The following is a 26,628-nucleotide window of genomic DNA, read 5'->3' as shown; positions in this document are numbered from 1 at the left end:
CCTAATAACAAAAAGCAAACAAACATTAAATATTAAAAAGTCGTCAGTGATGTACCTACAGTACAATTAAAGACAATTAAACAACTTATCCTTATAATATATGTCATACAACATGAAACTCAACCTACCTTCTCCACAAACAGGTTTAGTTGCCATAGTCGAAGTAGCAGGAAAAGTTGTGAGAGCCACGCAAGTCTGACAGCACATCCCAGCAACACTAACAAGAACCATTCCCTCTTCACAAACTGGTTGTGCGCACTGCATAAGGTTGCAAGTAACTTCATTGTTGAAGCAACTGCAACGTTCACATTCTCCTTTCTTCCACATTGTACCAGGCTACAAAAAAAAGTAACTTTTAAAAAAATTAAAGTTTTAAAACTTAAATCGAAAAAAACTTTAAATATAAGTTAAATAACTTAAACTTTATAAATTTTTTTTAAACTTTGATTTCATTTGAATTTTATAAAAATTTTTTAACATTACAACAAATAACCTGGTGAACATCTCCAGCTTCATCTTTACAAGCACAATCCATCGGTTCCACACACCCCTCTTCACCCAACACCTTGTTACCAGGACAACCACAACCAGGATGACACACTCGACTTTCAAAGCAAGGCTCATCATTTTTTAAGTAGTGACATTTCTCAACACAAACACTCACACATTCTTGCAATTCCATTCCATTCTGGCATTCTGAAAATAAAACAATGGAAAGTTGTCTTTGTGTTATTCAGTTTACTTTAGAAAAATGTTAAAGTTTAAATTTACAAAACTTAAAATTTCTTACCGGTTGTGGTAGTTTCAACAGTTGTGCTTGGCCCAGAAGTTATCGGTTGAGTCACCTCATTCGTGGTAAAGTTGCCCGATGTTGTCATTATAATCTCACCAGTTGAAGTAGTGGAAACATAAATTGGTGTTGTTGACTGTATATAAAGAGATATTAAGTACAAAACAATTTATACTTAAAAAAATAGTAATATTTAAAATATGAATAAAACCTCGGTTGTAGATTGGCTACTAAGCATGGTAGTTGTCTCAGTTGTAGTTTGACCACTAGGAGTAGTAGTTGTCACAATTTTGCATGGTGTTCCAGTGCATTTTAATCTACTTCCTTCACATTCACTATACACACACAAGTGTTAGATTAATAATTGTAATGTAATACATTTAGCATGGCGCTTGAAAGATAAAAAGTTTGAGATACTGAACTCAATTTCAATTGCATATCTGTGAACCATAATTATCTACAATTGTTGGATAGTAAAATTTGGTTAATAATCATTTAATTAGACAAAAACAACTTTAAATAAGCATACCAACTCATGCAGTTGTAAGGAATAATCTGTCCTCTAGGTATAATCATGCTTCCAATCTTGCAAGGACATTGCTGTCTCTCAATACATTTCCCTTCATGCAACACCGTTCCATTCATGCAGTGGCATCCCTCCACACAGGTGTTTGCACATCCTTCATCCGCAACTTCTGACCAGCAATCAGCAGAACACGTCGTCCCACATTCCTGGTAAACCTTGCCAGCCTCACATTGTAATCCTTTAGTAAAAAAGTTTATTATAAGTACTCAGAAGTTCATTTCAAGTTAGTTTTTATTAGAGCTTAAACATCAAAAGTTTAAGAAAAGATTGATATGTTTATTATTGTTTTTAAATATGTTCGTGTAAACATTTTTCTTTTAAAAAAATTCTGAAGTCCTCTGTTAACTGAATTTTATAAAAGTAAGTATAACTCAAAAAAGATATTTACCGCAACTTCCAGTAGACCTCCATCTAACATGTACACCAGCTTCATTACACTCTCTTGTATAAGCAGCCACTGCAGTGCACATACATTCACAATCACCACCTCTGTCACAACCACACGAATCCCACAAACAACTCTCATAGAAAGGTTCAGGATCAACCATGCTATGGCACTCTGAGAATGGTGATTCCCTGATTATTCTGCAAGCATATCGAGCCCAGTCTGCTCTCTGTGGACTCACGATACAAGGATGAATTGGTTCTTCCTCAGAGCGAGGACATGAACTGTAGACCTTCCAAGTATCTCCAAACCTGTATGCACTTGCCTCAACCTCACCTAAGGTTTTAAAGTTATTTTATTAAAAGTCCTTGGTATTAAGTTGTTTAGTGTGTTAGTAAATCCAACAACATTATATGATTTACTGTAGCTGTGGTTTATTTAACTTCGTTTTTGTATTCAAAAATATTCAACACTTTTGAAATTTTTTAAATATAAATACAGCAAATCTACCTTGTCTAGTCCTGAAATCATTGAGAGCATTTCCATCAAAATCCCCGCACAAACCACAAACTTTACTCTTAAAAGTTGGTTCAAGTTTCACATAAACTCTCGTGCCAACATCCCATAAGATACTCAGACCAATCTAAAACATAAAATTAAGTTGTTTACCATGAAATGTAGTGTTGTATACAACAATTTAAAGTAAGTTACCTAGTATTTATATTACCTTGGTCTTAACAATTAAAAAGAGTCCAGCTTGGGTTATCTTGAAGTCCGCCTTTGGAGTATCTGGTCGGGCAAATGGATTCTTTGACACGATTGGTTTTGCTCCCCTAATCATTTGGATCACTGTGTCATACAGTTGGAGCTGTAAGACAGGTTAAAAAATAATTAATTTAAGTTTAGTGATAGAAGGAATAAACATAAAAAAAGCTTTATATATATATATACATAAAATTTGAAATATTGTGTAATTTTCCTAAGTGATAAATTATCATGTTGAAGCCTAAATTGGAGGCTAAATCTACATTAAACAGGGTAACAACATTTGTACATTTTGTCAGTCTTTTTACAAAACAAAACAACAACTTACTTTAACAGCTTTGGTGCATGTTACACCACCAGTGCTACAAGGAACATTCTCAACTGAGATCCTGAATGATCCAACTCCATCACCACAGTAATCCTCAGCTAACACATAAGTGCAATCACCATGGAACTCGTACTTAAGTTTATCGAAAGTCTCATAATGAGGATCACCGTATGCTGAGCAGTAAGCTGGGCATTCCTTCTCAGTACATTCCCAGTTTGCATTCTTGCATCGACTAAAAGATAATAAAATGGGCATAATGCAATCATTAGGCTATTAATTTTAAAGCTGGCCAATTTAAATTTTTTAATTTAACTTATACCCTTTTAATAACATCTGTTAAATTTAAAAACTTATTGATCCCGAACCTAATATAACCATGTTTTACTTGAGTTACAAACTTTCCTTACCAAAAGTTGCAATCCTTCTTCACCCAGCTTCCTTCCACATAACTCTTTCCCTTAAAATGGCACGGACAAGTCTCAGGTTGAATGCATTGTCCTTCATTTAACACTGTTCCATTAGGACAAGCACAACCCTCGTGACATTCCAACTGCTCACATGCCATGTGCATGTTGTCGCATGTTCGTTGACATTCAGTACAGTTGTTCCACACCAGCCCCTGTTAACATAATTTAAATAAATTAAAACAATTTTTAAAAGTTGCATTAAACTTTTATTGAGCTTTTAAACATATGAAAGTAAGGGAATGCAATAATTTAGATCTCACCTCGGCACAGATATTCTGCTTTGTACATCCCTGAATAGATTTACATTGCCACACACCATTACTGCAAGTACATTGGTCACATGCTGACTGTCTGGTGCTTCCAGTTGGGTATGCTACATTGCTGGTAAATTTAAAAACTGATTTATGTTTTGTTAACTATAGTAGTCACAAATTTTAAAAGTAAACTTAACATACTTATACTACATTACACTACATGACTTAACACACAGTCAAAACTATAGAATGCTAAAAGTTTAGTCAGTTTTAAACGACATAAACAAGAGATCATTTAAATCTGTGCACATACTTGTGGTAGCAAGAACATTGCGATAGTTCAACACATTTCTCTTCAGCCTCATCGTAAACTTGTCTGAGCGGACATCTACAACCTTCCACGCATTCCCCACTCTACAATAATATTAGATTAGCTAAATAGTGATGTTTTAGAACAACATTCAAAGAATTATCTTTTAAAAAACTTTTAATGCTAAAATAAATGCAACTTACAGCAGTACAGTTGGAGAGTTGTCTGTTGCTGACCATCTGGCAAGTTATCTCACAATCTCCGCCACTGCACTCATTCCACACCCTTCCATTACTACAACTAGTCTCACAACTCTCTTCAACCCGCCATGATGGGTCTCCAAGGATTGGGACCCCAGCTCTGCCACAGGCACGAGCGTATGCACTAAACACTGTGCACTTGCAAGCTACCGAGTTTGCTTCAAATTTATGGAGGCAATGACAAACGTCATGTTCACACATTGTGATGTAAATTGATGGGTTTACAAAGGCATTGCATTTCTGAAATTCACCTGCAAATGATGATTATAACAAATCTTAAGTTAGGTGAATATAGATTAACAAATCTCCTGTTAATTTTTTGTTAGTATGTTAAAACTAAATGTTTATATAACGTTAGTATATGACTTTTGAATTATAAAAATCTTTTATTTCTACTAAATAACATAACTTTAAAAAACATTGAAAAATGGCGCAATTCCAACCTGACCTCATGTAAACATTGGGCTTTTAACCCATTTAAGACTTACCAGCTACATGGGATTAAAATGTTAAACAAAGGTTTTGACTTAACGTGCCGAGAACGAAATAACGGTTTGCTGTTCGCCAAAACCGAATCGATTTTTTTAATTAGCGAATCGTTTTTACAAATAAACTAGAAATAGCTAATCAACAAATAATGGACGAGGCGATAATATTACCTGTGAATATTTACGTATATTTTTCAAGCTATTTTAAACCGGTTTCGAACTAACTTAATTACATCGACAGTATCCTGCGTGAATAAAGGTTATTAGAGGGCATTTAATAACAATTTCTTTACATGTTTTGGCAATGCGTTAATTTCATTCCCGCAAGTTTGTTGCGCAATGTATTTAAGTTTAGTAGGCTTGGTATTATACTGTTTATAATGTCTTCAGTATCAGCAAAGTTATATACGGTATTTTTTAAAGTTTTGTTACGCAAGTATAAAATAGTAAAAAGGTATTTGACCATTAAACTTTATCGCTTTTAATTATTAAAACAAATTTTATCTTGTTGATGGGATTTTAAAGTTGTAAAAGTTTGGAAAATATAAGTTTTTTTTATTAAACAACGCATTAAAGCAATCAAAAATAACGCACTTTTCTACGAAAAATTTGCACGTTATGTTTAGCAGTTTACGAAAATTAAGCGATTGTTAAACAAGATGTTTCATTTTTAAAGGCACTAAAAGGCGCCAAATGTTAGGGCCATAAAACACGAAGGTGGAAAAATAGGGAGTTTTTTAAATGTTAATTCTTACCCTTACTTGTTATTTAACCTTAGACTAGCTTAACTCTAAATACGCTATTTCAACTAGTGTTAGCGTTAAGTAGACTTTTTGCAATTAAACCTAATAAAGATTATTTTTAAGATTCTGCTTAAAATAATCAAAAACGATCATACCTAGTTTAAGACTTGAGCACATGACCTTAGCATGAGTTGCATAATCGCTTGCAATAGAGCAAGCATCGACTGCGATGCCAGTGGTAGCTTGGTTAGCACTACAGGAGATATCAGTCTTCCATGAGTTGCCAAACTCAGTCACGTCAACTGTGGTTGCCCCACTAGGTAGAGTTAGGTCGTCTATTCTGTTCAAATTGTATAACCCACACAACCCTTGAACCTAGTACAGTAGAAAAGCTTAGTAAAGGTTTTTAGGTTTAAAATGTTGGGGCAACACACTCTTTTTAAAATCTTTGTCGATTTTTTAACTTAATTTTATTTTTTAAACAAATTTAAATTACTTATATAAAAATCATTTAATAAACACCGTTGCTAATGTTAATAAAAATGTTATTAATGTTATAATATTTAACATTTCAACTTTACCCTTAGACATTTGTTGTTAAAATTTACCTGATTTTTATAAGATGGGTCCAACTTGATGTAGATTCGATGCATCCCATCCCAGATGATTTGGATCCCTGATTGAGTTTGAAACCTCAGAAAAGTTGTGGAAAGTAGATCGATGTTGACCCCAAGATCAGAGTCAGTGTAGGGAAGCATCAGGAAGGCGCGGGAGTTGCCCAAGGTCACCTTTCCATGCGCTAACAATCTAAAAAAGATGTTTATTTTATGCAAAACAACTGTTTATTGTTAGTAAAATGACAAAAACAAACCAATTTGTTAGCATGACTTCGAACCTGAAAACACCTTTGTTCCACAACTTAATGGAAAGAGTTTTCCTGCATTCCTGGTTGTCATAGAAACCGCATCCGGTGTTTTGAACCCAAATTGCGAAAGGTTTTTCGATCCCCATTTTGGATTGAGCGAGAACATATTCACAGCCGGAGGAAAACTAGAACAAAATATAAATCTAGTTGTTGTTTCAAGATATACAACATTCACCTTAACACCACGTACCTGGTATTGCCTTCCATCAAATGTGATATAATGATCCTCACCAATGGCCGAACAAACCACCGGACATTCCTCAATCGTGCAATTCCATCGACCTCCAGTGCAAGTACTATTAACAGGTAATTATTTTACTTTTTTAAATTTCCAATAAATGACTAGTTTTTAAAGCAAGTATGGCTTTAATGAGTCTGTTATGTTGGCTCTTATCAGTCAAAAGTTTCGACCCTTTTAGATATCACATGTTTGAAATGAGCATCAAACACAAAGTCCCATTATCTTATTGTAGCCACGTTAAACAACCAGTTATAAACATTTTAGTTTAATATTAACCAATTCTAATATCCACGATAACTTTACCAATTATTGCAATCCTGTTTGATGACTTCGTTACTCTGATAAACTCTTCCAGCGCTACTGCACGGACAACTCTCTCTCTTTACACAAACGTTTTGGGTCTCATCCAGTACAGTTCCTACAACAAATTAAACATGTGAAAATGCATCACAATATAAAAAACTATTTATGAAAAAACCTTTACTACAACTTTTTACTAATAACGTAAAAGTATTGCAAAAACCTGAAGGGCAATGGCAACCGTCCACGCAAATATTTTGTGAACATTCCGTTTCAAAACCGGCCGTTTCACAAGTTTCCGGGCAAGCTGATCCGCATTCGCTGTAAACCATTCCTCCACTGCATTGGATATCTGTAATGTGTTGTGGGTTTAGTATTTATGGTTAATCAACTTGCACTGAACGCATGGTTATAAAACCTGACAACTTTAGGCTCCTAGTGCCATGAACCACATTACCTGGCATAATATTTTTTTAATTATCCCCTTAAGTGGATTTTTTTATATATTTATTGAAAAGGGGTGTGATATTGTATATTACTTACTACAAAAGTTTGGTGACCTCCACGTTAGCACCACCTGGTGGTAAGCACACACCCTGGAGTAATGAGTAAAAGTTTCGCACGAACAACCATCGTATTGGTCAGCTCCACAAGCACAAGTGTCCATGATGCATCTTTGTACGTATTCCTGGAACAAATTTATAACATATTAATTACAAGCTCTCATTAAATATTGTTTTACCAACAGCTGTTGAATATGAGTTCGGCGACATTTGGCAAAATACTGCTAAGTAATTTATAGTAAAACTATAACTTCGAAGTTTGATTTTCCTCCGCTTTGTATTATCTTAAAGGCCCTTTAACATTAAAAATAATACTAACAAACAGCTTTTTATAAAAAAGTCAAGACTAAAGGGTGAAAAAAACTTGTCAAATTTAGTTTACAAAGTCAGGCATCTAACACGGCAAATATTAAACTTCTTACATTAGGATCGATAACAGAATGGCATGGAGAGAAGGCCTCGCTTAACAACAATCCACAATGAGCTTCCACTTGTTCAATTTGCTGCTGTGAATACTGGGCACAGGGATGGGGAAGATTGGATGGGACAGGATCACAAGATGCGGAGACTGAAGCTTCCGCGATGTGGAAGTAGTTTCCATATTCATTTACGTTGGTGAATTCCTAAAATATGGAAAATATTTTCAATATTTACGATTTATTCCAAGTTTTAGTTCTAAGTTATAAGATTTTTGATATTGCTTTGATTTTTACCTTTTCATTGTTAACAACCATGTCGTTGGTGCTAACTCCGTCGTAGTTTCCGCACATTCCACACATCTCAGCCTTGTAACTTTCAGGTACAACCACATAAACTGAGTTCAAGTTATCAAACAACACACGCACTCCTAAGGAACAAAATATAACCTTGAGGTTGACAACAAGCCTAATTTTTTGGTCAATAAATAATAAGGTTGTAGTAAGTATTCGTAAGTTAAACTTAAATTGATTTTACCTAAAGCAAGGTTTCAACTATAACCAACTTTTTTTGGTAATTATTTTAATATGATTGCAAATTTTATAAAGCTCTTTACCTGTTAACAAGCCAACTACTGTATACGCCCCAACTTGAGCCAATGTGATAGTTTTATCCAAAGTCTTTGGCATGTTCACAAACCGATCGTTATAAGTTGCAGTGTTATTGGGAAACAACATCAATTTGTGCATGGGCCCAAGTTCAACTCTTACTGCTCGTTTGCAGTTGGTTCCTTCTTCACATGAGAACTTGTTGATCACCTGGGTTTAAATGAATCATTTAGATATTTCAAGGTAGAATAAGTTAGGAAATAAGTTAAAACATCTTAGGTTAGGTGACACCGTCTGAGTTTAACAAATATATATCAAGTTATTTTGGACTAAGGATATCATTCTAAGTTAATGTTTAAGTTTCAGTTCTAATTCTTTCAACTTACCAGCACACGGAAAGTGCCGCTGCACTCATATGCCAAGTTATAAGCACAATCCCCTGGAAAGTAGAACTGATGACCATCAAACGAGATGTAGTGATTCATTCCCCATGCTGAGCACACAGACTCATGTTCATTGGATGACAGAGTTGTCACATCCACGATTGGAACCAAACCTGCTGTCTCGACTTCACTGCAGGTCTTCCCCGTAAAACCCTCTTTGCACATGCAAATGTTAGGCTCCACACATGAACCTTGGTCCGAGCAGCCGTCCACGCAAATTGCTAGACAACAAATTTAAAATCAAGTTTTACAGTCATACAAAATAACTGTTATCAATAACAAATAATGCTATACTAATTTAAAATTAAGTACACCAACTACTTTATCTTTAAAGCCCAAGTTTTGGTAACGAATAAATTAAACAAACATGTGTTTAAAAACTTAATCTCACCGCTTTCGCATTGTTTTCCTTCGTAGCCATCAGCACAGGAACAAGTTCCTCCAGCCACACATTTGCCTCCGTTCAAACACTCATTTACGCATTCGATATTCGCTAGAAATAAACAAGTTGCAAGTCATATAATGTTGAATATACCAGTTTAGTGATAACTTTTACCTGTTTCGCAATATTTTCCCTTCCATTCAAGAGGACATGAACATTCGTTCGGGCTGCTACATTTTCCGTCATTCACACAAGGCGGGTCGCATAAAGCTAGAAGTAAAATAAGGTTATAAGCCACACAAAAAAAGAGCAGCACGGGTTAATTTAAGGGACTATTGCTGTCTGCAGTTAAATTTACACTAAAAATCTTAAGTATTCTGAATTTGACCCAAAATATTTTTATGTAAGGTGGGAAAGTAACTAGTTTCAGTTAAGATTCACCTGTTTTACAGGTAGCTCCTGTCCAGCCATCAACACACTTGCAAGTATTCGGAGCAGTGCATTTTCCTCCGTTGTGGCAGATTGAACACACCGCTGTAAGGTCAAACAACAAGTTAGCATATGCTGAGCGAAGTGGAAGTTAAGTTTTAAACGCTGTCGTTATTTTGTTAAGAGTTTAAATTCATTCAACATAAAAACTACTAAAATGTAAGCGGTTATGTGTGTTGTTAACAAAAGCAAACATAAAAATAATTTAGTACAGACTTAGTAAAAATAAAACAAATTATGATTTTCAAACCAAAAAGCAACTTTAAATCATTTATTTCATCCGGTTTGAAAAAATTTAAAGTTTAATATCAAAATCAGTGATGACGCAAAAGTCAAAAATAACACTTGGATATATCCGCTACTTAGTAAGACCAATGTATTTCCATTATTGTTAAGAATATCAAACAACTTTTAGTTTGTTTAGTGGTGTCGTGGTCTCACTTAGCGCAGCCAAACAAAACAAATGTTTTTATAAACCGTGAGACGTGCTAGCCTAGTTCGGACATGAAACTTTTAAAGTGGCGAACGATAATGTTACGAACTTTTATTAAAATAACAACTTTCCATATATATATATATATTACACTTATGTTTTACGTGATAAAAAGCTCAACGCTGAACAACAAAATGTTTAAATTTTTATATATTTTACCCAACTATTGCGAAATAAGTCAGTGTTATTTTTAAGGTTGTTTTAACTTACGTATCTCGCATGAAATCCCAGAGTAACCGGTTCCCGAGCAATCACAGATGTCTGGACTTGAACAAACGCTTCCATGTTCACATTTGTTCTGGCAGATCGCTGCAAAAAATGGGCTTTAAAAAGTTATAAATAAACATTAACACGTATTTAAGTGCGATTCGGGGAAAAGTTTAAGATTAAAACCTTATTTTTTATTTTGATTTTTCGCGCATTGATAAAAGTAAATAATAAATACGATATACAATTAATATTACAACAATGCGACGGAAAAAAATGACAAAATCAAGTTAATGATTTAAAACATGCCAAAAGTAGTAATGATTACATAAAGATTTTAAGTATGTTATATTTGCAGTTATATTTATAATGGCATTTCTTTACAAACCTATCGGAGTGATCTAGAACAAATCAACTGGATAAACTTATAAACTCATGTTTATCGTTTTAAAGATATGTATGTGTTTAAACGGTTTTATAATAAGTTTAAACAAACCAGTGTCGCAATCCTCCCCGATCCAACCTTTACAGCAAGCCAGAACTTCACGAGGAACGTTGACGGTTTTCACCATTTCCTCTGTTTCGGTTGTGCTCCTGGGTTGGGTCAAATATAAATTTAATTTATAAAATTAATGTATTTAAACATTTCCTCAACCAAGCAGTGACTTAACCTGATATTTAATTAGGACTGGTAGAGTATATTACTATTTGAGTTAGTCGATAACATTCGCAGTTTCGAGGCTTGCTTTAGCTGCCTACGACCGAGCAAACGTAAAACAGTGTCAAGCAGCCTCAAAACCACAAATAACAGCAAATAAAACTAAATATTAGGTCAGAAATGGTAAGCAATGTCAACATTTCTAAACATATATATAAAACATAATGACATTTAATAAACTGTTTAATATGTGACACTAACTTTATTGTACCCTTAGATTTTTTATTGCAATGGCTTGCAACGGATACGGGTTGGACCAATGTAAACCTAGGGTTAACCTGTTAAAAGTGCAGGTCTCCATTCCGTCTGAAACTTCCCTTGAAAGTTCAACATCATTCTCCTGTTTTGAATCACATTCTTGGTAACTTTCAACTTTCCACTTCATAACTTCAACTGTTTCAGTGACATTCTTCTTTTCGTTAATGGTCACTGGACATCGACTAAAAAAAATAAACTAATTAACTTAAATTTAAAACTGAAAATTGCGGCAAATTTCAGCAACTCTAAGAATAGTAAAACCATTTAATAAAATAAATAAAAAAAACCTTACTTATTTTGCGCTAATATTGGCGTAAAAATCACCAAAAAGTACAAAACTGACGACCCAAAAACCTTGCTATTTAAAGCCATGGTCAAGGCTTAAACACAAAAACTCAATAATTTAAATTATTTATTTAAAGTTTATTTCTATTTATTTCACAAATATCAATTCGTGTTGAAAATATACGCTGGAGAAAGTACCAGGTATGGAGACAAAAAAGTTCGGTCGCAATATTTATAAGTTTTTCGCACAAAAAAAGTTTTTTTAACAATATCGAAATAACGCGATAATGATTGATGACGTATTCGGCTTTGTCATTGTTACGTATTTAAACTTTTTATAAAAAACCACAAAAAGAAAACTTTTTTAAAAAACCTTTTAGAGGTAGGCTAATTTTATGTATATAAAACTGAAACAGTTTAGCCTATGTTTTAAAAGATTTACTTTTTAGTTGATATTTAAAATATAAAACAAATTTTCTAAGATTAAAAAAAAACTAATTTTATGATTTTTGAATAATTTTTAAATAAATGATTGTTATTAAAACCAACGCAAGGAATCAACTTAATGAGTTTTCTTTAAATTTACGACAAATTTTCAATATAATTTACGACAAATTTTCAGTACCTTCTTGTTAACATATTGTTGTTATTTTAACAACATTTCGATATTGAGTGTTCGGAGTTAAACCTCTTAAGATATTGTTGAAAATAATTTTAAAATAACATCCTGGATAAGATTCGTCATAATGTGCTACTTATACGTCATAATGTAGCGTTCATGGACAAACAAGCCGGATATTCGAGAAAATATCGCTGGGAAAAAATATCTAAAACCCGGAACTAACTTTTTTCAAAAAAATGTTGCCCTTTCTAATATCTTTAATAAACAAAGACTGGTACAACACCAAAGTACAGGATGCGGGATCGCGTGTAAACGTTAACAAAAATTAGCGCAACACGGAGTGGAATTGTTGTATTTCGCTGGGGGATGAATGCAGTATTTACTTACAGGGATGAAAACTGTGCGGGATTAACTTTAAAGGTCAAGGGATGATGCAAAATGACTTTAAGGAATGATGGTCAAGGAATGATGCGAAATCAACTATAAAGCGCAAGATAAGGAAAGGGGGTAAAAATTCCGTCATACGGCCCCAGTATTTTCCGCACCCAGCAACTTTTTAAATCCCGTATTTTAAAACTATCCAAAATAATTTTAACCAATTGTTCAGTATATTAAACGCTTAAATGTCTTTTTAACCTAATATTGGTTTTGCAGTTGTTACAGTTTTAACTGAAATGAAACCATAATATGTCTGCAAAACCGTAAATTATAAAAAGCTCTGTTTTAACTTAAACCGCGACAATAATTTATTCACCTTAAAATATTTCATGATTTTGTTAGTGCAAAAGTCTAAATTTAAACAAACTTTTCCAATAATGGCACAAAGTTGAACAGGTAAAAACACATCGAAACTTGGTAATTTACAAACTTAATAAACAATTCGCAACTAATTTAACCTTAATCGGTTTATGTTGTATATATTTAAGCTTAAAAGGCATTTTCATGTAAAAAAGATTAATTGCATGATAGAAATAAATATAAGAATGATAAATTACAACTTTGGTGGTTACACAGCCATAAAAGCTGGTGTCAATTGCAAAAGAAGCCAGAACAAAGACACCAGATTGTTCGTTACAATGGGCTTATGACGTCACAAAGTTTATTTAAGAACAGGCATCGAAACTGCAGCTTTAGAATGCTGAACATCTTCCTCCCTCCATAGTTGGGTGACTGTTTTAAGTTGGGTGAAAAACTGGACCCCCTGCAACAACAAAAGTGTTTATTTTAATGTTGAAATTATTTGTGGTTAAATTTTTGTTATTATTCAGTGTGTTATTTGGCATAACTAGCTTTTATTAGATACAAGTGTTATGTAAAATTTGTAAATTAAAACAGATTTCACATCGTATACAACCAGCAAACCAAAAGTGACATAACTTTAAATAGAGGCAACACGACAAATGTAACTTTACCACATAAGATTACCCCTTATAAGTAGGTTAAAAACTGTTTAATTACCCCCTTTACCAAACCCTTAATTAACGTTTTATCATAAAGGGTAAAATACTTTTAATAAAGACAATAGGACAACTATAAAACACAAAAAATAAAGTGTTTAAACTAACCACTAAACCTCAATAACTTCACCCCGTGAACCAGCTCATGATCCATTAATTACCCCTAACTTACCTCTTTCCCATAGAAGTGGGTGTCACCCCTGAACGAAGCTCTTGAACCGGTAAAAGAAAACATCGGAAGTGGAACCGGAATTGGAACGTTTACCCCAATTTGTCCAACATCTTAAAACATAAAATTGTTTTTATTTGGCATAGTAGAAGAAGCTAAATCTATTGACACTTTTAAGCCTAATGGTAAATAGATCGTCAGTGCTAACATTTTGTGTTTCCACTTTTAAACACAACTTCTAGTGTTAAAGTACAACTAAGAATCAAACACGGCCGTTAACTGGGATGTAGTGGTCAGAACACTTTTTACACTGAATAAGGTCCTAGGTTCAATCCCCACTGCTCTCATGCTAAATTGCTTTTAAGTAAGGCGCTATAAACAGTATGAACTTCTGCTGAGTCAGCACCTAATCAGCAGTTTAAATATTGGGCAAAACTGCCCCAGACAACTCAAGACTGGGTTAGGGTAACTGTTTAACAGATGTTACTCTATGCAGGTCATGAAGTCAACCTTCCCACATTGAGAATAAAGATATATAAAAAAGAAATAACTCGACTCACCAATCTCATTGATGAACTTGCGTGCAGTTGCCCCACTCTGTGTAAAGATCGCCGTCCCATTTCCGTAAGGATTAGCGTTTGTCATCTCAATTGCTTCATCCAAGTTGTCAGCCTCAAGTACAACCAACACTGGACCAAATATTTCCTCTTTGTAGCACTCCATGTTGGTCTGGTGAAATATTTGGATTATAATGCTCTATTTGTACTTTGTTATATTATGGTAGTTGTCATAGGACTTTAATTTGTTATTTCCCTTAAACAAAAGCTTTTCAACTTTTTTAAAAGTAAAACTTTATGTTTATTATGCCAAAAATGAAACCTACGAGTAATTTATTGAACTAAAAATTATTTAACAACACCATTTTATTTGCAAGGTCGTTAAATTAAGCCTTATAACACTGAAAATAAAACCAACAAACTGCTCACCTTAACATTAGTGATGATAGTTGGGCCAACAAAGTTCCCGTTCTCATATCCTTTAACCTTGATATTTCGACCATCCAACAATATTGTGGCTCCCTCGTTGGTGGAACTCTCAATTAACCTTTCCACTCTTTGTTTGGCTTGGGGTGAGATCAGGGGGCCGATGTCTGACCCGGGTTGGTCACCTGGGTGAAAATATTATTAGAAACCCCCCTAAAGGTGGAATTTATTACCCCCAAAAAATAAAGCTTAAAAATAAGAAACATAAACAATTTAGATGAAGACATAAACTAGCTTTCATGTGCTAAAGCACTAAAATGTTATGCGCTAAAATGTTAATTTCGGTATTGTTGGAAGTAGAAAAAATTTAAATTTAGTTTTTGCACTAGCTTTGCTGCTGGACAAGAAAAAAGTGGTCCTTCTAGTGCTTAAACGTCCCTTTTTACTTACGAATACCAGAACAGGTGTAAAGTAGAAAGGATTGATGGAGTAGAAAGTTTAGGAATAAAGGTAAGACGAGTGGGGTGTTATACAGTTTCACATTGTATTACAACATACCAGCATTCACATTCAACTTTTGAGCTCTCTCTTTAATATCAGTGATCCATTCCTTAGCTTCACCAACAAATACGACAGTGGACAATGCCATGCAACGTTGGCCTGCTGCTCCAAAAGCTGCTCCTGCCAACTGATTCAATGTGTTCTCCTGTGAACAAAAGACTAGTTTAAACATAAAATAATCCAAGTTTTACTTAATTCAAAGTTATAATATGTTGCCCAATTTAAACCATGTTTACCTTAGCAGCATCAGGCATAATAATTCCATGGTTCTTGGCCCCCATGTTAGATTGAACTTTCTTCCCAGTTTTAGTTGCTCTCTCATAGATATATTCACCAGCTTGGTTGGAACCCACGAACGAAACTGCTTTAATGTCTGGGTCATCGCACACAAAGTTCACAGCTACATGTAAAATATAAACTGTCGAAAACTTACACACATAAAATACATAAAGTTAATCCTCTTCCATTTAAGACTCTTAATTTCCACATTGAGCATAAACTACAACACAAACCGTCATGTGCTCCATGGATGATGTTCAGGGTTCCATCAGGAAAGCCGGCATCTTGTGCAAGTTGGGCCAACAACATCGCAGCTCCAGGGTCTCTCTCTGATGGTTTCATTACATAAGTGTTACCACATACCATAGCTAGTGGGAACATCTATAATAAAAAGATTTAATTTAACTCTAGTTGTGAGATCCAGGTTTATAACTGGACCCAGTGTTGTGGTAAATCAAAGCTACAAAATGCTAGTGTTTATTAGTCTACTGTTCAGTTAAAATTAGCTAAGTATAATGATACTGATAGTTTTAAAGCAGGCATTGTGGCAGTTTGGATCTTGCCCACAACCAACCTTGTCATCAAAACATTTTGTTTAGTCAGTGTCCTGTCCACAGTATATGCTGTACATAAATGCTTATTGACCAAGTAGGACAAAGCTTTCCTCTAACAAACCAAACTCACCCAAAGTGGAATCATTGCAGGGAAGTTGAAGGGTGTTATCCCAGCACAGACACCTAGTGGATACCGATAAGTAAATGTGTCCATGTCCTTGGCAACAGAGGTCATCGTTTCCCCCAAGTTCAACGAGGTGATGCTGCAACAATGCTCAACAACCTCTGTGTAAATAAACTTATTAATAAAAATGCTAAAAAATGAACAATTTCAACAAAATAAATGTCCACCCTTAATCTTATGGTTGGGTAAACCTAGGGTTAATTTAAATGTAAGGGGAATTATTGTCATTTTTAACGTAAGTTGCTAACCAACAACAATATTTGTATTTCTTATTAAAATGGCGCCCACACGAAATAATAAAACACTCACGTAATCCTCTCATAACATCTCCCTCAGCATCCTGAACAGTTTTACCTTGTTCTTTGGTGATTGAGGCGGCCAGTTCACTCTGTATAATAAAAAGATTGAATTATGTATGGATGGCAATAACCTAACTACAAGATAGTATGGCAAAGATTTTGTTGTTTTTGTAGACATTGTTATCGTTGGACAAGTGAAATGAGTTCCTTTTCTTGGTTGGATGTCTCTTTTTATTTACAAGATAGAGAAACAAGATAAAATATAAGTGGGTTTGGTGAGGTTACGGGTTGAAATGTAGGAATAAATAGAATAAAGAAATAAGAAAGAAAAAGGGGTTTGGATCGAGAATTTTATGGTTAAGACCCTGTGGAAGAAAAGAATATGGGGTAGGAATTAGAGGTCAGAGTGGAGAACTTTGTGTTGGAATTTTATGTAGAAACACTAAAACATACTAACAGTACGAATCAAACCTCTAGAAGACCAGATGTGAGTTATACATAAGTATGAGCAAGAACTTGGTACTATACAACAAACACTTTCCCACTAACACTTACCATGTTATCCTTGATAAGTTGTTGATATTTAAACATAATTTGTTGCCGATGTAGAACTGAACTCTCGGCCCAAGGTCGAAACGATCTTTTAGCAGCATCCACGGCAGCTTTCATCTCATTCTGGGTGGCTTCAGGAACTCTGGTGATCACCTCGTTCGTGGCCTGTAATAAATAGGTTTTGTTGGTATTGCCACTTCACATTTTAACATGAATTTAAATTAAGGTGCACAGAGCAATGGTAGTCACAATTTTACATACCTAAGTTAAACAGGTTGAAAGTTATAAAAGTCAAAAAACTTTAACATAACAGCAACTATGGAGCTAAGTATACTTACTGGGTTGTGCAAATCGATCCATTTGTCGGTTGTTGAATCGATGAACTTGCCGTCAATAAAAAGTTTGGTCGTCTGAATAAAAGGAGTTTATATAAGTTGAACTGGTATAAAAAGCACAGGTGAAATATTACATAAGAAACAAAAAACTTGTAAAAAGCATGATTTTTATGCAAACAAGTTGTAGTACAAAATTTAAACTTTGTTAGTAACCTAAATTCATTTTTAGGAACCACAAAATTTAATCGGTTGAATAAGATTACAGTTAATATTAAGTCAACAGTAAAATAATGAAATTTAACACATACCGCTGTTGAAGAATTCCTTTTCAATAAAGACAAAGATTTCTTTCCCTGAACAAAAAAAATTGAAAAAATTATTATTTAAAAATGTTTGTTAAAAATAATTAGTTTTACAATTAAATATTTCATTAACGCTTACTGTCTGCAGATATGATATTGAGCGCAGCATTATAAAGGCAATTTAAACAAATGTTTAACTAAACCTGAAAAAAAAATTACGTTGAAAATTAGAAGAATTGTGAAAACATAAAAAGTTTTAATTAGCTGAGTTTAAACATTAGTTTACAAATGGAGCTAACAACCTAATACCAATCACAATAACTTAAAACATGCAGAAACAAAGAAATTTGCACTCTAACATATTTGTGAGATTGTAAACTTATTCTAAGACAAACTAAATAATTTAAAAAGGAGATTACATAACTTTTTGTGTATTTTACGCTTGTTTGAAGCAAATAAAAAAAAAAATTACAAACTAGAGTTGGTATTATGTTTTTTTAAATCTATAACTTGATTATGAAAAAGTTAAATAGTTTAAATAAAGTTAAAAATAAGTTTTCATACACTTTAAGGGTTGACAAAAATTTAAAACTACAAAAAAATTAACCTAAACTTTACAAGAAAATTAAATTAAAAAGTTGGTAGTTGTGAGATTGAGATGTGGAAGTTGAAGTCCTCGGGGAAGAGTTCTTTAGCTCGTGGATACATCAACTTATAAGATTGTCTGATCGTAGCTTCAGCAACCCCCGCAATCTCACTTATTTCCTTCTGTGATTTTTTCTCTTTAGAAGCCTGAGATGCCATGTAAATGGCTGCAGCTGCAACAGAAATTGGACTTTTTCCTGCCACCAAATCAGCATCCACAGCTTTGCGAGCGATATATGTGGCAGCTTTTTGTACATAAGCTGGCAGAAGCAAATTTGAACAAAACCTTGACATAAAATCTCCGGATGTGATCACATCAACGTTGGTTTCAAGATTCTTAACAATTAGCTTGAAAGATCGACCAATTTCCTTTTTGGATATCCTAGATATTGCACAAATTTCCTTAAAAGTCCTCGGCACACCTTCTTGTCTACAAGCAATATAAAGGCAAGCAGCAGAAATTGCATCGTTTGATCTTCCTCGTAAACTTTTAGAGTCGTAAACTTGTTTAAACAACTTGTTTGCTCGGTTCACAATATTTTGTGGTAAGTTAATACGAGCGGCCATACCAGATATCTCTCGTATTGCATGAATTAAAACACGATCCCCACTTGACATCGTTTTCCTGTTTGAAAACTGAGCGTAACTGCTGTCACCTGATCCAGGTGGTCCAGTGGGACGCTCAATAATCGTGGAAAGATCGCTTCCTGATAACAATGGGTTCTGTGCGTCACCAACACGAGACATATCCTTGGAGTCTTTATCATTCGAAAACGTTCGCCATTCTGACCCCACGTCGATGGTTCGGTCCCCGACTACTAACCCACATTCGGGGCATATCATATCCCCCGCCCTGTAATCCTCAACTAAGGGGGCATCGGGGTGCTGGGGGCAATGAATCTGGTGCAAATGGTTTCTAGACATTGTACAACCACTTAACTTACCTAACCTTCTATGATTATTGCTGACTAAACAACTTTACAAAGAAAAATATGCAGACCGTGACGTAAAAGTGTTGCCAATTTTTTTAAATACAAAAACAGTTCCATAGAAATAAAATATTTTATTACACTAAGAAAATAAGTTAATTCATTTTTCGTTAATTTTTATACTAATTACATTATTGTTTGTTCCATAAATTAGACAAAAAGCTTCAACCCCTTAACATACAGTCATTTGGAATCAAACCAAAAACCTTAGGAGGTAAAAAAAATAGTCCTAGGTACAGGCTGAAAGTTTGAGTCACACAAATGCCACAACATTTGCCCCTGAGCTCGGCCAATAAAAAATACAACCTTGGGGCAAAATAAAGAAACATAAAAGGAACGTCCCGCGGCAACAAAGCCCAATACCAGAACCTTTTATAAAACGTGTTCATCAGTTACACAAATAACAGGAAGCTTTATATCATGAAACTTACATGCTATAAATAAGTCAAAGGAAATGACTAAATTGTGATAAAGCATCATTAGCATGGCACTATAGCTTCATATTTTAAGTGGTAATTAAACATACGAGTTATAACTTACAAAAAATGACAATTTTTACTAATTTTAACCCATTCACAAAGAAAGAAAACGTCATGTAAGTTAACCAATCAAGTTAGTTCGTAATAACCACGCCCATTTTAAAACAAACAAATCTGGCGACAGGATTATGACATCACAAAGTGTTAACGATTTAATAACAACAAAGTAATTGTGCATAGGTATGACGTAACTTTTGTATTTCAATATAAACACAGAAGAATGTAAGATTTGAAGTAAAACACAAACATGCAAAATATTAAAAACATTTAAAAGTTATTGTTTAATTAATTGCAAGAAAATAAAAGTAGTGCAAAAAACTTGCCTATAAATAATAAAATCTTTATAAAAAAGGCATAGTTAAAATACAACAACAGCCAAACAAAACGTTTTTAAAGTAAAATTACACTAAGGCAAGTAGAATAAATAAAAACCTATGCCGCTACCTGTGGAGCATAACTATGCCCAGCAGATGGTGCTATAAAATTTTGGTTAAAATCATCTTCAAAGTTTTCCATTTCTTCCAGCGTTCGTTGTTCAGCCCTCGAGCTGTTCTCGAACAACATTGCACGGTTTTGATCAGCAGCTTTCTTCACCCAGTGTCCATAAATTCTAAAAGCTGAGGCGTCGATTATTTTGCGGATACATTTAGCAGAGTAAGGGTCACGTGATACTGCAGAACATTTGAGAGGTTTATGTTGTTGGGTTTGAGCAACTATTCGACAAGAGGCTAAGATGGTAATGATGGCAACCTGAAAACATGGAAATTTAATTTAAGTTATTCAAAATCTATTTATTATGTGGCTAATTGGATGAATGTATGGCCAACCTAAAGGCCTATAAATTAAATAAAACTACCACTTGTGGTGCGGGGGTAAATAATCGAAGGCAAATTAACGACCATATTTTGACAATTAAAATCCTGACCATAAGGCAGGTTAACAACTACTTTAAGTAAGGGTATATACTTTTACTCAAAAAATATCCAAAAACTCTACTTTTACTTAAACGAAATCTCAACTTATTTCAACTTACTCTGAACTTTCTTCTTGCATCGAAAGGTTTCACAAAATATCGATTCGTGTCCTCCACCTGTTGGAACCAAGGATGACTTAAAGCCTCATCTGCAGTCAATCTTTTATTCATATCAACCTCCAACATCCGGGACACAAGATCTTGTGCTGAGGAGGAGATGTCATCCCAATCTGGGCTCGGAAACGAGTATTGTCCCTCCATGATCCTCCTCAGCATGATCATCTGCTTCCGGTGCCAGAAGGGGGGAACTCCCGCCAATCTGGAGTTTAATAAATTAAAATATTAGAAACTTTTACCCAGTTTTTGATTTAGTAACAACTAGGTAAGAGGCCTAGTAATTATAATCCTACAGTTTTAACAGGCACATAAACATCAAACAAAACTTACAAAGTGTACATGATGACCCCACAAGCCCAGAGGTCGATGGCCTTGTTGTAACCTTTATGGTTGTCGTCCACCGTACATTTCAACATTTCTGGTGACATATAACCGGGTGTTCCATACAATTCTAAACATAAATTGTTGGGTTGTATTAATATTTTTAATCTGCTTTACAACACTTAATATACAAGGATCTTTTTATGTAGAAATTAAGGTAATGAATAATTTAACAACACCAGAAAGTTTTATAATCAAAAGACTTAATATTTTAATTTTCCAAGTAAGGTGTCCATAACTGTTTTATTACCTGTACAAAATTGCCCGGGTAAAATCTTTGTTGAAAATCCAAAATCAGAAAGATGGAGTTGCAGATCGTCACCAAGCAAAATATTTTCCGGCTGAAATTAAGTTTCATTGTAAATATTAAAATTTACAAACACTTGCTTAGATAAAGTTGGCAACTTCCTGAATATTCAGAACTAAGATTTAATAAGTTGAAAATAATTTAAGCTTATGACAAACTTACTTTAAGATCCCTGTGTACAATATTAAGTGAATGTAAATATGAAATTGATTCCAATAAAGACCTCATAATAAATCTAAAAATAATTATATTAACTGTTGTTGTTATGTTAACATAATTGTCCATTTTAATCTTAAAAAAACATTTAAAACTTATAATTTTGAGATTATTTTTTATCACTCACCAATTAACAGATTTAATTTGGATTAAAATTAATTACCCAACACTAATTAATTTCTACTAACCTAGTTTGCTTCTCCCCAAACTTGACAATTTCAGTTAAGTAATCGAACAATTCACCTCGACGTAATCTAAACAAGATTTTAAAACATTTTGAAATTAATTCATACTTTTCATTTAACTTTGTTATTATGCACAATTACAAAAACTTTTTGAACTAAACTTTATTAAAATACTTACAGTTCAAATATGAGGAATATAAAAGAAGTCGTTTCAAAAACATCAATCAGCTCAACTGAAAACAAAATAAAATTTAGTGCCTAAAAATGCTATTGTGAGCAGGTATAATAAAACTCAAAACAATAGCAATTAAAACATTTAATAATGCCAACTTCCTGGTAAGATAATTAAACAAAAAAGTAGTATTACTCTAATTAAACTTTTATATTATTTATTGTATAAATTTCAAGTTAAAATGTATTGACAATGGGTTAATGCCGAAAAAAATATAAATTTTATTAAACTAAAAATATAATTAAGTTTAAATTTGAACATTTGTATACAAAATTAAAAAACTGTAATAACTTTGTGATAAGAACTCTTACAACAAATAAAAAATTCCACTTACTTATATGATAATGTCCGGAGACCTCCCTCAAAATATTGATCTCATTGTGAGTAACAAGTCTTAACTCTTCACTTATTCGATTATTTTCGTCTGTTAAGTCGATTATTTTAACGGCAAATTCTTTGTGCGTTTTCTTGTCAATACAACGACGAACACAACTACTCACACCTCTGCAAACATTTAAATATAAATAAAATTGTGTCATGTGAAAATAACAGTTTTTAACCTTAAGTTAACTTAAGTTAGTACCTTCCCAATATTTCTTTAGGTTCATATTTCCTGTAAAATTCTTTTGCGGTGTTAATATCAGGCAGTTCTTCTTTAGTGGACATTATAAGTTGCCATGTATTTTACAGCTAGCCGGAAGGCCAATATTAATAATAATTATTTAATGGAGTTGTTGCTTTCCTAATTCCTTTGATATTTTGTTTTAAACAACTAGCACACTGGTAAAAACAAAGTCTGAAAATAAATTAGCAACAAATTACGTTTTAAAGAACCAGTCAACTAGATAAACTTATATTTAATTCCAGCAGAGCCAGCTGTTATCGCGCTGTTAACAGATCTTTAACAATATCTTACTGTTTTAAACTACTCCAGACCTTCTGTCCAACTTTGCTTTTATCAGCAAAATTAAATGCTTTGTTGTTGTAACAAAGCTTATGACCACAATGCGACACAAATAACAAATCTTATTTGTTTGTTTATCCTTAGTGTCATAACAATTTAATTTTGACTAAAATGTTCTTAAATAAAATAAATCCAAAGTAGTAAAAATCATTTTTATAGAAATATCGCTAAACATACAATAACGAATAAATACACACAATTATTAAGAATCAAATGGTGAAGATAGAAAAGATTGTGCGGCACCTTTATAAGGCTGTGCACATTTTAAACACCAAAATAGAAACAAACGCGCCACGCATGGCGGAATAACATTTAAGATGGTAGTTTAAAGTTGACTACCGAATATATTGATGAGGATAAAACAACAACGTTCATGTAAGCAACAATATTGGGATTGCCACATTGGAACAAAAAAGTCAATTATTAAGTGACAGCATCGGAGAGTGACATCATCGAACAAGGAATGACATCATCAGAGACTGACATCATCAGAGACTGACATCATCAGAGAGTGACATCATCGGAGAGTGACATCATCGGAAAGTGACATCATCAAACAGTGAATAACATCATCGGAAAGTGACATCATTGGACAGCCACGTCATCAGGCAGCGCCACCATCGGACAGTGAATGACATCATTAAACAAGACGTAGAAGAAATTACCTCAGGAAAAAAACTTATTAAATGTTTCATAAAAAGATTACTTAGTTTATATTTTAAAAATATATTAATTTAGTTATTTATTTATACAAATTGCATATATGAGTAATACTGCTATGGAATAATTAACGAATACTAACTATCAATCATTTATATTAAAATAAGAACTTTTTTTTTATAAAATGTTGCTAATAATTAGTGGTTAATTAACTATTAGTAACCATAACACCGTCTAGCGGTCGGCAATGTAGTCGCAACCATTAGTACTAGTACACCCTGTAGCGGATACCTGTAACTTTAAAAAAATACAAAACCTTACGCGACCAAAGTACAACAACAACGGCGCAATCTGACGTAACAACTAAGCCGATGCAAACTAACGTAACAACTAAAACAACGCAAACTGACGTAACAACTAATACGACGCAAACTGACGTAAGAACTAAAGCGACGGAAGAAGCGATGTGTTGCAACACGCGCACGAATTTAAGTTAACGGAAGGACTGAGAACTTGCTTAATCAAACTAGGCTGATTCTAAGCTTAAAAATAAGTTACAAACACAAAGCAAATTTAATATCAAATATTTCATTTATTAAAGAACAAGTGTCTTACATGTATGTTAATGGAATCACGTTTTTTGGTCTTTTTCTCACACCTCATCAATACCTAAATTAACAACTACCAATACCTAAATTAACAGCTAGGGCCACATCCAAATCTTCACTTCATCTCTTCAAATCACCGTAGAATCGCCTTCCGATCTTCTGTAACAAAACTTATTAAGTTCTGTAAGATACAATTTGTTTATGTAAAAAACTTATTTAATATTCGTATTAATTATATGTTGTAATTAAATATATGATGTAGTAGTTCATGCAAAATAGATTATCTAAGAAATAAATAGTGACGTCACCTACCATTCCATTCCACATGGCGTCATCTTTTTTCCCTCCATCTCTGACGATGAAACTAAAAAAATACAATTAATTAATAAATGTTTGATTGCACCCTAAATAATTTAAAAAAAAAGGAAAATCGAAAAGAAATTCGTTTAAAATAAAAAATTAAAACGGTATCTTTCCTTTTTGTTGTGCCTTGGTCTTCAGATCTTTTCTTCTTCTTGCGATGCCATCATTCATTCTCCATTCACCTAGACCTGATCCTTGAGACATGATCATCGCCTCTTTGCTCTTTCATTTCCCTTAAGATCATCATCAGGTCCTCCATTTCTCCACATCATCACCAGAAACCTTAAAAAAGATAGGAGGCAGTTATCTATGCCTAATTACAAAAAACATATTATTTTATATTAAACATTAAAACTTGTTGCTGGAAAACGATATGTCGCCTCTTTGTTCCTCCATTTCTCATAAGATCATTATTATCATTACATCCACTATATCTCCAATCCTTAGCAGATCTTTTCTATTGGACCCTCTGGCTTCGCAAGGTCATCAACAAATTCTTAAAAAAACAGCGGGCAGATATCTATGTCTTATTAGGTATTATCAGGTTATTTATACACTTTAAAGATGATGTTGTACACTGAATAAGAGGACTGTTAAACGCCAGACATTAAAATAACAAGTGTCGACACGCGCGCGATCGGATGCCATCAATAAGATCATAAACGGATTTAGATATTTTAGGAAAAAATTTTCATATACCGTAATTAGATAAAGCCAGTAACAAAATCATTACAAGAATAGTATCACTTAAGAATTGAACAACTAACGTATTTATATCAACTCAAATGAATAAAAACTTTGACAGAATAGCATCACAGTAGTAATTGCTTCCATAGTGAAAATAATATTAAACTTATTTAAATAAAAACTGCTATAAGATTCTCCTATCAGACTTATCTTAAGTTGGCTGTAAAATCACAACCGACGGAATAAGATCGCAACCGACGGAATAAGATCGCAACCGGCGGAATAAGATTACAACCGACGGAATAAGATCACAATCGACGGAATAAGATCGCAACCGACGGAATAAGATTACAACCGACGGAATAAGATTACAACCAACGGAATAGGATCACAATCGAAGGAATAAGATCACAACCGACGGAATAAGATCGCAACCAAGGGAATAAGATGGCAACTGACGGAATAAGATCTCAACCGACGGAATAAGGTAACAATCGACGGAATAAGATCTTAACCGACGGAATAAGATCACAATCGACGGAATAAGATCGCAACCAAGGGAATAAGATGGCAACTGACGGAATAAGATCTCAACTGACGGAATAAGATCTCAACCGACGGAATAAGGTAACAATCGACGGAACATGCGTACTAGTTAAAGAATAACTAGTACGCATGTATTAATATTAGAATGATTAACATATGAAAGTATTTTAAAGTTTTATGAGTAAATATTGTGAACAAAGAGTTTATATTTGTC

At 33.7% G+C, this 26,628-nt stretch overlaps 4 protein-coding genes across 4 annotated transcripts in view; all 4 read right to left on the bottom strand.

Annotated features, from left to right (window-relative positions):
• The window catches only part of LOC145753612 (uncharacterized), a 45,030-nt gene extending 33,238 nt beyond the window's left edge, over nucleotides 1-11,792 (bottom strand). Inside the window, exons 1-31 of the mRNA XM_082570014.1 lie at nucleotides 11,713-11,792; nucleotides 11,441-11,602; nucleotides 10,941-11,038; nucleotides 10,448-10,546; nucleotides 9,697-9,789; nucleotides 9,430-9,525; nucleotides 9,265-9,366; nucleotides 8,817-9,094; nucleotides 8,439-8,640; nucleotides 8,119-8,252; nucleotides 7,828-8,028; nucleotides 7,386-7,530; nucleotides 7,066-7,194; nucleotides 6,846-6,960; nucleotides 6,492-6,597; nucleotides 6,272-6,426; nucleotides 5,985-6,183; nucleotides 5,532-5,751; nucleotides 4,089-4,396; nucleotides 3,889-3,989; nucleotides 3,582-3,702; nucleotides 3,262-3,473; nucleotides 2,855-3,086; nucleotides 2,489-2,629; nucleotides 2,272-2,404; nucleotides 1,765-2,097; nucleotides 1,320-1,554; nucleotides 1,002-1,125; nucleotides 791-926; nucleotides 494-696; nucleotides 129-336 (exon numbers count right to left, since the gene is read on the bottom strand). Coding sequence (XP_082426140.1) covers nucleotides 129-336; nucleotides 494-696; nucleotides 791-926; nucleotides 1,002-1,125; nucleotides 1,320-1,554; nucleotides 1,765-2,097; nucleotides 2,272-2,404; nucleotides 2,489-2,629; nucleotides 2,855-3,086; nucleotides 3,262-3,473; nucleotides 3,582-3,702; nucleotides 3,889-3,989; nucleotides 4,089-4,396; nucleotides 5,532-5,751; nucleotides 5,985-6,183; nucleotides 6,272-6,426; nucleotides 6,492-6,597; nucleotides 6,846-6,960; nucleotides 7,066-7,194; nucleotides 7,386-7,530; nucleotides 7,828-8,028; nucleotides 8,119-8,252; nucleotides 8,439-8,640; nucleotides 8,817-9,094; nucleotides 9,265-9,366; nucleotides 9,430-9,525; nucleotides 9,697-9,789; nucleotides 10,448-10,546; nucleotides 10,941-11,038; nucleotides 11,441-11,602; nucleotides 11,713-11,792 — 5,101 coding nt within the window. The remainder of the gene's footprint in view (nucleotides 1-128; nucleotides 337-493; nucleotides 697-790; nucleotides 927-1,001; nucleotides 1,126-1,319; nucleotides 1,555-1,764; nucleotides 2,098-2,271; nucleotides 2,405-2,488; nucleotides 2,630-2,854; nucleotides 3,087-3,261; nucleotides 3,474-3,581; nucleotides 3,703-3,888; nucleotides 3,990-4,088; nucleotides 4,397-5,531; nucleotides 5,752-5,984; nucleotides 6,184-6,271; nucleotides 6,427-6,491; nucleotides 6,598-6,845; nucleotides 6,961-7,065; nucleotides 7,195-7,385; nucleotides 7,531-7,827; nucleotides 8,029-8,118; nucleotides 8,253-8,438; nucleotides 8,641-8,816; nucleotides 9,095-9,264; nucleotides 9,367-9,429; nucleotides 9,526-9,696; nucleotides 9,790-10,447; nucleotides 10,547-10,940; nucleotides 11,039-11,440; nucleotides 11,603-11,712) is intronic.
• Nucleotides 11,793-13,054: 1,262 nt separating this feature from the next.
• Nucleotides 13,055-18,318, bottom strand: LOC145751884 (methylmalonate-semialdehyde/malonate-semialdehyde dehydrogenase [acylating], mitochondrial-like). Its single transcript, XM_082568014.1, has 13 exons — nucleotides 18,142-18,318; nucleotides 18,009-18,053; nucleotides 17,704-17,775; nucleotides 17,369-17,530; nucleotides 16,824-16,902; nucleotides 16,461-16,615; nucleotides 16,010-16,157; nucleotides 15,734-15,897; nucleotides 15,495-15,642; nucleotides 14,940-15,121; nucleotides 14,514-14,682; nucleotides 13,957-14,066; nucleotides 13,055-13,528 (listed from the first exon to the last, which is right to left on the bottom strand). Exons 1-13 carry the CDS (start codon nucleotides 18,169-18,171, stop codon nucleotides 13,427-13,429), a joined length of 1,566 nt encoding a protein of 521 aa, XP_082424140.1. The 5' UTR covers nucleotides 18,172-18,318; the 3' UTR covers nucleotides 13,055-13,426.
• LOC145751885 (transcription initiation factor IIB-like) lies at nucleotides 18,206-19,616 on the bottom strand. The gene has a single exon (XM_082568015.1). The coding sequence runs from the start codon at nucleotides 19,569-19,571 to the stop codon at nucleotides 18,633-18,635; it is 939 nt and encodes a 312-aa protein (XP_082424141.1). The 5' UTR covers nucleotides 19,572-19,616; the 3' UTR covers nucleotides 18,206-18,632.
• A 262-nt stretch (nucleotides 19,617-19,878) lies between these two features.
• On the bottom strand, nucleotides 19,879-23,381 carry LOC145753809 (phosphorylase b kinase gamma catalytic chain, skeletal muscle/heart isoform-like). Its single transcript, XM_082570255.1, has 9 exons — nucleotides 23,170-23,381; nucleotides 22,921-23,090; nucleotides 22,533-22,587; nucleotides 22,358-22,423; nucleotides 22,116-22,188; nucleotides 21,897-21,987; nucleotides 21,596-21,716; nucleotides 21,209-21,467; nucleotides 19,879-20,925 (listed from the first exon to the last, which is right to left on the bottom strand). Exons 1-9 carry the CDS (start codon nucleotides 23,250-23,252, stop codon nucleotides 20,608-20,610), a joined length of 1,236 nt encoding a protein of 411 aa, XP_082426381.1. The 5' UTR covers nucleotides 23,253-23,381; the 3' UTR covers nucleotides 19,879-20,607.
• Between the last annotated feature and the right edge of the window lie 3,247 nt (nucleotides 23,382-26,628).

Source organism: Corella eumyota, chromosome 5, assembly GCF_963082875.1.
Source record: "Corella eumyota chromosome 5, kaCorEumy4.1, whole genome shotgun sequence".
NCBI lineage: Eukaryota > Metazoa > Chordata > Ascidiacea > Phlebobranchia > Corellidae > Corella > Corella eumyota.
Note: the sequence above shows the minus strand (reverse complement) of the source record. Positions and strands in the feature narration are given on the sequence as shown.